This window comes from Ranitomeya imitator, chromosome 2, assembly GCF_032444005.1.
Source record: "Ranitomeya imitator isolate aRanImi1 chromosome 2, aRanImi1.pri, whole genome shotgun sequence".
NCBI classification, from domain to species: Eukaryota; Metazoa; Chordata; class Amphibia; order Anura; family Dendrobatidae; genus Ranitomeya; species Ranitomeya imitator.
Window position 1 is genome coordinate 700,409,328 of NC_091283.1, and position 11,229 is coordinate 700,420,556.

Genomic DNA, 11,229 nt, shown 5'->3' on the forward strand with positions numbered 1-11,229 from the left:
TGTTCAATTGGGATTTCTATACACGGTGACTCTGGGCTCTGGATGTTGCTGTGCCTCAGGTGTAGTGTGAGCTAGTCACTTTCAGCTTCCTACCCTCCGAACCTGCTGTGGGACTTGTAGTTCCACACAGCCTCAGGCTCCCGGTGCCTGGTTTCTGCGCCTCTGCCTGGAAGGAGCCCAGTCACAGCTCCCCTCCAGCTCTGTAGTTATCCTGTGCTCCTTCACTGTTCCTTGTCTACACCAGACTATCTCCTCATCCTGACCAGAATGTATATAGGGAAATTCCCCTAAATCCGAGTTCAGAACTCCCCTTTCTGGCCTGGAGTCAGAATGTGTTGAATTTACAGATTACCTGACAAAGGGACTCTCCTTGCTTCCAGACATGGTATCACCCTCCCCAAGAGGAAGGCAATACCCCTGTGGTATCTGAACTGCTGGGGTGCCACACTTATCACTAAAAAATATTTTTACTCAGAAGTAATACATTTTCAATCTCAGAAATTTCAGTAACAAATCAAAGTATTTGGTACCTAATGAGTTAACTTTTGTTAAAGTGAACTAAGCAGGATTTTGCTATATAAATTAAAGGCACTGTCATGTTGGTGTTGTCACACTGATTAAAATGATACTTGGGGTGAAGAAATCAGGAGCGCCCGCTTGGACAGTGGTGTACTCTGTTCCGGGCCAGTTCTGTTCTTAAAAGGGTGGTTACGGTAGCAATGACCCGGTCTGTGGCCCTGGGAGTCCAGTAAAAGGGGGTTAATGAAAATGAGAATAAAGTCTAATGTAGTAATGTTCATGAAGCCACCTGTGGTATTTGGCCGTGGGTGACCAATGCTGCTTAAAGGGGTCCACTGGGGATGATGGCATTACAGCTTAGATGGTATATCTCTCCACAGGTAGAGCTTAGTCCCCAGGGCCCCCGGTGTAGTTGGAAAACATGATAGATGGTGAAGTGCAGGAAAGAATTGGAGGACACAAGGTTGCAGTCTCTTTACCTTTTACTGATGAAGTTCAGGTACAGGTTACAGGTGGGAGCACTTTCTCTGCTAACTGTTTACGGTAAAGTTTTCTGGTAATTCACCGTCCATCACCTTTTTGTCCTTTAACCTCTTAATAAACAAGAATCAACATCCTTAACCAGGTAATTAACTGTTCACTATCAAACAACTGACATTATTTGCTTGTTTGACACTCCTGGTGTCCACAGCTTTCCGATTGTCCAGCAACTGCAGTCTGTGCTGCCTGTGATTGCGCTGCGTTTTTGGCTGCTCCAGGTGTAGCAACATGTTTTCCAGTGCATATCTTAACATTAAGGGCATATCATCCCCTTTCACCTTTTTAAATGTCACTTGGTCTCCAGGGTACAAGTTACGCTATGGTTGTTCCTTTAAAAAATGAGACTCCACATCCCTGCGGTTCAGAAACAGCTCTGTAGGTACTCCAGATTCCCGAATAAATCCCCATCCCTTATCCAGATTAACCCCTTTACCCCCAAGGGTGGTTTGCACGTTATGGATCGGGCCAATTTTTACAATTCTGACCACTGTCCCTTTATGAGGTTATAACTCTGGAACGCTTCAACGGATCCCGGTGTTTCTGACATTGTTTTCTCGTAACATATTGTACTTCATGATAGTGGTAAAATTTCTTTGATATTACCTGCGTTTATTTGTGAAAAAAACGGAAATATGACGAAAATTTTGAAAATTTTGCAATTTTACAACTTTGAATTTTTATGCAATTAAATCACAGAGATATGTCACACAAAATACTTAATAAGTAACATTTCCCACATGTCTACTTTACATCAGCACAATTTTGGAACCAAAAATTTTTTTTTTAGGGAGTTATAAGGGTTAAAAGTTGACTCATTTTTCTCATTTTTACAACACCATTTTATTTTAGGGACCACATCTCATTTGAAGTCATTTTGAGGGGTCTATATGATAGTAAATACCCAAGTGTGACACCATTCTAAAAACTGCACCCCTCATGGTGCTCAGAACCATATTCAAGAAGTTTATTAACTCTTCAGGTGTTTCACAGGAATTTTTGGAATGTTTAAATAAAAATTAACATTTAACTTTTTTTCACAAAAAATTTACTTCAGCTCCAATTTGTTTTATTTTACCAAGGGTTACAGGAGAAAATGGACCGCAAACCTTGTTGTACAATTTGTCCTGAGTACGCCGATATCCCATAAGTGGAGGTAAACCACTGTTTGGGCGCATGACAGAGCTTGGAAGTGAAGGAGCGCCATTTGACTTTTCAATGCAAAATTGACTGGAATTGAGATGGGACGCCATGTTGCGTTTGGAGAGCCACTGATGTGCCTAAACATTGAAACCCCCCACAAGTGACACCATTTTGGAAAGTAGACCCCTAAGGAACTTATCTAGAGGTGTGGTGAGCACTTTGACCCACCAAGTGCTTCACAGAAGTTTATAATGCAGAACCGTAAAAATAAAAAATCATTTTTTTTTTCACAAAAATTATCTTTTCGCCCCCAATTTTTTATTTTCCCAATGGTAAGAGAAGAAATTGGAACCAAAAAGTTGTTGTATAATTTGTCCTGAGTACGCTTATACCCCATATGTGGGGGTAAACCACTGTTTGGACGCATGGGAGAGCTCGGAAGGGAAGGAGCGCCGTTTGACTTTTCAATGCAAAATTGACAGGAATTGAGATGGGACGCCATGTTGCGTTTGGAGAGCCACTGATGTGCCTAAACATTGAAACCCCCCACAAGTGGCACCATTTTGGAAAGTAGACCCCCTAAGGAACTTATCTAGATGTGTGGTGAGCACATGAACCCACCACACACCACAGTGCGTTTTACCTGCGGATTTTTCAAAATGTGCATGGAAAAATCCACACACGAATCTGCAACGTGGGCACATAGCCTCAATCCAAGACCAACTGTCTGATATTCACCTTCCGGCATTTTCATCTGTTTTTGCCACTGCACCGCTTAGGTCGATCTTATGCAGTTTGTGACCTGTCCGCTGCTCCAGTGTTTCAAGGAGCGGTACGTACGTCACTAATCAATGTGAGTCTATAAGAGCCTCTTTCCGGCCTCGTTCTCACCTCTTCCTGGCCCTCATAGACTTACATTGAGCGCTTGTGATGCAGCTTCTAAGTTCTGGCCAATCAGAAGCTGTGCTCACAAGATGGAGCCGCGGGACTGGAGCGGTGCCAAAAAGCAGTGAATACGGCGGAGGATGAGTATATGCCCAGGGCACCACTCCAGCAGTGGAAAAGAAAGCCCTGCTAGAGTGGTTCTTTAATAATTTAATAATAATCAGAGTGCCAAATCATGACATGGAGCGCCTGCTGTCATGAGCCCCCAATATCACTGGCGTCATCAGGCTTTCATGTGACCACATGTTTCCTATGTGCTTGTGTCAACGAGAAAGGGTTGGTTTCTTTGAATAGAAGAGGATTGTGAGAAGCCGATAGAGTGGTCACATGACATCAGCGATGCTGGGGCCACTGTTACTGTACATAGGGGACTCAGGGGACATTATTAAATGTCAAGTGGGCACTTTAGAAGCTTTATTGCTATAGGGGCATCAGTGCGCATCTGCTGAGTGGTAGAGGCTGCTGAGCCGGCTGTCAGTCGCAGTAAGGCTATGTGCACACGTTGCGGAATTGGCTGCGGATCTGCAGCAGTTTTCCATGCAGTGTACAGTACCATGTAAACCTATGGAAAGCCAAATCCGCAGTGCACATGCTGCAAAAAATACCGCATGGAAACGCTGCGATGAATTTTCCGCATGTCAATTCTTTGTGTGGATTCCGCAGCGTTTTACACCTGTTCCTTAATAGGAATTTACAGGTGTAAAAACGCAGTCGAAATCTGCACAAAAACTGCACATAATCCGCAGTAAATCCGCGGGGAATCCGCAGGTAAAACGTAGGACGTTTTACCTGCAGATTTTGCAGAATTCACTCGGAAAAGTCCGCAATGGAATCCACAACGTGTGCACATACCTTAAGAGGCGCAGTTACAGCTGCTGTGACTGAAACTGTACCGTGCCGCCCCAGAGGCTGCAGTGAGGAAAAAGTTAATTTCCTCCTGGCAGTGTGACTCTCTGTGTAGGCGACACACAGTGTTAGAACACTATTAACTATTATACTGTGTTTTGGGGGACCAATGGGGACATTTTATGTATAGGGGGACTCTTATGGACATCATACTGTATGTATGGGATCTGTGGGCCCTTCATACTGTGTATAAGGGAGCTGTGAGCATACCATACTGTGTATAGGGGAGCTGTGGGTGCATTATATTGTGTATAAGGGAGTGATTAGCCCATGGTACTGTGTACAGGGGAATTGTGGGGGCCATCATACTGTATACTTTCTATAGTAGAGCTCTGTTGGCATAAAACTGTGTGTAGGGGAGCTGTGGGCTCATATTGTGTATAGAGGAGCTGTGGGCTCATTATGCTGTGTAGAGGGGAGCTGTGGGCTCATCATACTGTGTATAGGGGAGCAGTGGTGACATCATACTGTGTATAGGGGAGCAGTGGGGGCATTATACTGTGCATAGGGAAGCTGTGGGATCATCATATTGTGTATAGGGAAGCTGTGGGATCATCATATTGTGCATAAGGGAGCTGTGGGGGCATTATACTGTGTATAGGGAAGCTGTGGGCTCATCATACTGTGTATAGGGGAGCTGTGGGCTCATCATACTGTACATAGGGGAGCAGTGGTGACATCATACTGTGTATAGGGGAGCAGTGGTAACATCATACTGTGTATAGGGGAGCAGTGGGGACATCATACTGTGTATAGGGGAGCTGTGGGATCATCATATTGTGTATAGGGGAGCTGTGGGATCATCATATTGTGTATATGGAAGCTGTGGGATCATCATCTTGTGTATAGGGGAGCTGTGGGGGCATTATACTATGTATAGCGAAGCTGTGGGCTCATCATACTGTGTAGAGGGGAGCTGTGGGCTCATCATACTGTGTATAGGGGAGCAGTGGTGACATCATACTGTGTATAGGGGAGCAGTGGGGACATCATACTGTGTATAGGGGAGCTGTGGAATCTTCATATTGTGTATAGTGGAGCTGTGGGGCATTATACTGTGTATAGGAAGCTGTGGGCCCAACATACTGTGTATAGTTAAGCTGTACATGGAGGCTACTTAGGGGACACTATTAAATGTTATGTGGGCACTTAAACATTATTGTTATAGAGGCACTCAGAGTACTGATACCATCAAAATTTCATATGTGGTATTATTACTTTTTAGGGACAAAATGTAGAGGGCACTAGCACAGGGCATTAATGTTTTCTAGGGGTGAATTTAATTATCTAGAGAGCATAAAGGAGTGATTATTACTATGTAAAGGACTCAATGGTGGCATTATTATGTAGGGCGGCACCATTATTGTACCACACAGCAGGTGCAGTAATAGGGACACATACGGCAGCAGCGGCTCAGTATTGGGGTATCAGCATAATGAGGAGTATGTGCAGTTTTGGAATAGATATGGACGGTGCTGGAAATGTGAGACGTATGATGTGTCTTTGTTGCATTCTCTGCAGACAAGTTCTGGCTGGAGAAGTTCTCATGTTGTTCTGGCCCAAATGGAAAAGACAGGAAAAGTGAACGATTCCATAAGAAAGACCATCAGCTGTAAGTCACCATCTAAAACTGTCCAGTCATCTCTTATATGGTCTGCTGGACTAGTATCTATCACTATATGGTCTCCATACAGTAATATCAGTGTTCATTTTTGTCTAAAGATGTTTTTTCAGTCAGAGTGAGGTCATCTGCTGATGTTCCCCTATGCTCACAGTTAAGGTGCACCACGTAGCTGTAGTCAGGGGTACCTGGTTAGGGCCCCCCCCTAACCTAAAACCCTAGCTACGCCTATGGTCTGGGCTTTTACCTGCATATTACGTTGCTCAATGGTCTCCTACTGAGCTCTGCACTCCTGCTTGGGCCTCCTCCGGGAACCCCATTAAATCAGTCTCTGGGTGTCTCCAGTGAATTGCCTCCTCTTTCCTGCATGCCCGCAGGGACAATGTTTTGGGTACCATAGGTTCTTTTAGGGCACCCCCCAGGTCTGCCATGTGGTCCCAGGTTACTTCCTTCACTACCTGGCTGGGCGTTAGGGTCAGCGTGGGTCTTAAAGGTCCCATCAGGGTCTCCTCCGCTATCGTGGCATTGTGCATACCTGCTTTCCCAGTGACGGTCTCCTCCTCTGGCTCCGCTGGGGATGAGGGCACTGGCTTCAGGTCATTCATAGGCGCCGCCATCCTCTTCAGCAGTGCTGCTTTCCACACAGCCACCGCCACCATCTGCGACAGTAGGAATTGTCATGCCAGCTCCTCCATTTGAGAAGCTCTGGATCCAATGCTGTCATCTGGTCCGGGGCTTTATCCTGTCTGTCTGGTAAGTCAACGTCTCCTTCCACCTGCTGCTGTGTCTCCTCACTGCTGCTTGCCATAACATTCACCGGGTAGCGTGTAGCCTTGCTGCGGCCATGATTTCTCGAGCTCCTTTCTCTCTTTTCTGTGGGAGGTCCTCGCTCTGCTTTTCCGTCAACCATCTCTGGAGGCAGATCCGTCCTCCTGATGGACATGTTATTTTCACATTAAAGTCTCTTTAGTGGGCGGCTCCAGCTTTCGCTCCTGTCCTCGGGCTCCACCCATGACAGGACATGTTCTGCGTTCATCACTCGCCACGTGGTGTATTAATGGGAGCAATCAAAAAATTCAGCAACGTTCATGGCGCACAGGACTCGATTTTTCAGGTCGGTCCATCCTGTTCATGTGCACCCGCTATGACCGTGGGGTACTCGGTACCGGGCTAGTTCTCTTCTTAAAGGGGTGGTCACAGTAGCAGTGACCTGGTCCATGGCCCTGGGCATCCAGTAAACAGGGATTATGAAAATGGAAATAAAGTCTAATGTAGTAATGTTTGTGACGCCACCTGTGGTATTCGGCCAGGTGTGGCCGACGCTACTTAAAGGGGTCTACTGGGGATGATGGTATTGCAGCTTAGATGGTATAGCTCCCCACAGGTAGAGCTTAATCCCCAGGGATCCTAATGGGCTTCTGGTGTAGTGGGAAAGGATGATAGATGGTGAAGTGCAGGAAAGAATTGGAGGACACAAGGTTGCAGCCTCTTTACCTTTTACTGATGAAGTTCATGTACAGTTTACAGGTGATCTTTGGAATCTGGGCAACCTGTAAGCTATTCGGAATCCCCCTAGCCAGGTGGGGTTGGAAGCCTTCCTTACTGCGCTGTATTCTCAGTCCCTTGCTCCCTGAGGCGTCACACAAGGTCCTTTGTCAATCTGTTCCTTTAGGTTGACACTACCTGCATGGCAGGCAACTTGAGCCTTTTTTAGAGGTGCCTTTTCTCGTGGTGACTACGAGCTCTAATTTGCTGCTGCTATCACTCCATTTTGCAACACCATGCCATACCCTGTGGACAGTGCTTAATGGGGCCAATTTTATCCTATACCAGGACAATGACCCAAAGCACACCTCCAAATTATGCTAGAACTATTTAGGAAGAAGCAGGCAGCGGGTATTCTATCTGTAATGGAGTGGCCAGCGCAGTCACCAGATCTCAACCCCATTGAGCAGTTTTGGGAGCAGCTTGACCGTATGGTACGCAAAAAGTGCCCATCAAGCAAAACCAACTTGTGGGAGGGGCTTCTGGAAGCATGGGGTGAAATTTCTCCAGATTACCTCAGCAAATTAACTGCTAGAATGCCAAAGGTCTGCAATGCTGTATTTGCTGCACAGGGAGCATTCTTTGACGAAAGCAAAGTTTGAAGGAGAAAATTATTATTTCAAATAAATATCTTTTTTTCGAGCCTTGTCAAAGTCTGGACTAGATTTTCAATTCATTTTGCAACTCATTTGATTAATAAAAGTATGAGTTTTAATGGAAAACACAAAATTGTCTGGGTGACCCTAAACTTTTGAACGGTAGTATATATATACTGTATAGTATATATTATACTGTGTGAACATTTATTTATCTATATGCACACACATTGTGTTTGTTTACGTGTGTTTGAATACAGTGTGAGTGTATATACTGTGTGTTTGTGTATTCTTCAGTAGCTAAATATCAGTAAACATGCCAGTATAGGTACCTTCACACTGAACCACTTTCCAACAAGAACGACAGCGATCCGTGACGTTGCAGCGTCCTGGATAGCGATCTCGTTGTGTTTGACACGCAGCAGCGATCAGGATCCCGCTGTGACATCGCTGGTCATCGCTGAAAGTCCAGAACTTTATTTGGTCGTCAGGTCGGCGTGATTCCTCCTGTTTGACAGCAAAAGCAACGATGCCTGCAATGTTTTTTCATGGAGCAACGACCAGCAAGAACGATAAGTACGTCACTGGATCGCTCCTGCATCGTCCTGCTGTTGCCGTGTTTGACGTCTCCTAGCGATCTAAACAGCGACGCTGCAGCGATCTATATCGCTGTCTATATCGCTGCAGCATCGTTAAATGTGACGGTACCTTATGGCATTGAAACGCATTACAATAATCTTATTATCATCACTGTTGAAGAATAGGATTACCCTAATGTGTTTTTTCCAACTGGATCTAATTACATTCATTGACATCATTTAAAACATTGTGTCCTATTCCCTTTTTGTTATTCATCACACCAGTTGTGCTAAAATTAGGAAAAAGTTTATTTTATTTAAAAAAAAAAAACTCTTTTCCATGAGGTATTTCTGGCACTGTGTTTACTTACCGACAATGCTATGAGTTTATATGTTCTCCATGGGTTTGCATGGGTTTCTTCCATGTTTTCCTTTGATGTCCTCCCATCCTCCAGAGATAGGGAATATAGATTTTGACCTCCTATGAGGACAGTGATGATGACGTCTGTAAAGCACTGTGGATGTTAATGGTGCTGTATAAGCAAGTAACATAAATAAATAATTGATTATGGACAAAGCTGACCGTGTTTCATTTATATTTCTTCATTACCTTCATTTGGAATCTCAACCTATTAAAAAAAATTATAAGCAAGAAATACGGTGGGAATGTTTTATAAATATGACTTAGATGCATTCCCCTTCTTATCAATTTTGCTAATTTTCTTCAGGATGTCTTTTTCTTTCTTTGATTAAATCTTTTATTAAAAATATTAAAAAGCATTATTTTTTTTGTATTTGGGAATATAAAATAATATTTTTTTAACCTATTTCAGTTCTTCTTTTCCATGGAGGTAAACAGTCTGGTGACAAAGTATTTGTGACCAATGGCTTAGAAGAAAATTTTGAAAATGCTCAGAAGATGTGCAAAGAAGCTGGCGGTGTACTGGCAACCCCAAGAAATGCAGCAGAAAATAGTGCCACTCAAGAAATACTCCACACCAAGGGGGAATTGGCCAAGGCTTTTTTGGGCATATCAGACTTACAAGTGGAAGGTATATTTAGATACTTATCAGGTGAGAAGATCTTATTTACCAGCTGGAACCTAGGAGAGCCAAATAATAGCAAGGACAATGAAGACTGTGTAGAGATTCAAGACAATGGGAAATGGAATGACATTCCTTGCAATTTACTTCGACTAGTCATATGTGAATTCCAATAATGTTATTCAAACAGTATATTGTTGAACATTAAACATTTATTGTCAGAGCAATACATAAAAACATTACATACAAGCTATGCTGATGACATAATATCTAATTTTTTTCATGCAATTAATATTTTGCGATTTGTAAAGAGCATTGTAAGCAGTCAAATCTGTGACACTCAAAGCTGGAATTCTTTTTGATGAATAGTGATAATAGAAGGTGCTTTTCTGATGTGAATCCTTCAATTGCATACATCGTAGTGCCATACTGTGGTATCTCTACTGTGTGGTATACCCTGATTAGTGTAACACGGTAATTCTGCACCATACACAGTATTTTCATATAAAGTATCTTACATACAATTCCAATAGTGTAGTATACACTGTGATATTAGAACATTGTTTTGTCTTATAATACTATCTATATAGTAGGAGCTTTTTGAAATATTTGAATTGTTGCACCTGTGCTATAATAAAGAAGCTTTTTTATCTTTTCATTAAATCTTAATACAAACTTGGTAGGTTGAACTTGCAAACTTTCTTGCAGACTCCTTGTCAGGATGACCTTACACTAGCTAACCTGCACCATCAAACGATCTCTAATTGGTTACATGGTTGCCAATTGGCAGTCATTAAATAGCCTGTATGATGATGCACACAGAATGATCAGCAAGGGTATGTGCACACGTTGCGGATTTGCCTGCGGATTTTTCCGCACTAAATCCGCATATCTTGGCAGAAAATGCCGGTGCATTTTTGGTGTGTTTTTGATGCATTTTTTGTGCGGATTTGATGCTTTTTTTTATGCGTTTGTGTATGTGTTTTTGAAAGCTAAATAAACATCTATTATTGAACAAAAAAAATGATTTGTGATGTAATTTCTTGTCCAACCTCCTCTTTTACATTTGTCCAACCCACACATCACTACACACAGATAGATAGATAGATAGATAGATAGATAGATAGATAGATAGATAGAAGGAATGAAATAGAAAGAAAGAATGATATAGATAGTAGATAGATGATAGAAGGAATGAGATAGATAGATCTATAGATACATAGATCTATCTATTCATATATCTATCTATAGATATATGTATGGATAGATATACCTATGGATAGATGTAGATAGATATATGGATAGTTAGATAGATATATGGATAGATATATCTGTGTATCTATAGATATGTCAATCTATCTATAAATATATCTATAGACAGATACAGTATATCTATCATGGAGTATATTGCTGGTTTATTATTTTAATATTTTTTACAGGTGAGCGAGGGCTTCGGGATCAAGGTGATTGGTGAGTATGTACTCTATGCTGTATGTACTGTATGTACTGTCTGTACTGTATATGTGTGTGTTGTATGTTATATGTTGTATGTACTGTATATACTGCTGTACTGTATATTTGTATATTAAATACTGTGCATTTGTTGTATGTTATATGTATGTTCTCTATGTTATATGTTGTATGTACTGTATGTACTGCCTTTACTCTGTACTGTATATGTGTGTATGTGTTGTATGTTATATGTATGTTCTGTATGTTATATTTTGTATGTACTGTATGTACTGTCTGTACTGTATATGTTTGTATGTGTTTTTTTTAAACATTCAACACATTAG

General features: G+C 42.3%; 1 protein-coding gene across 1 annotated transcript in view; it reads left to right on the forward strand.

The window, feature by feature from the left end:
* The window catches only part of LOC138667694 (mannose-binding protein-like), a 182,032-nt gene extending 171,586 nt beyond the window's left edge, over nucleotides 1-10,446 (forward strand). Inside the window, exon 5 of the mRNA XM_069755811.1 lies at nucleotides 9,224-10,446. Within this exon, the coding sequence (XP_069611912.1) occupies nucleotides 9,224-9,609 (386 nt within the window). The 3' untranslated portion in view covers nucleotides 9,610-10,446. The remainder of the gene's footprint in view (nucleotides 1-9,223) is intronic.
* The last annotated feature ends 783 nt before the right edge of the window (nucleotides 10,447-11,229 follow it).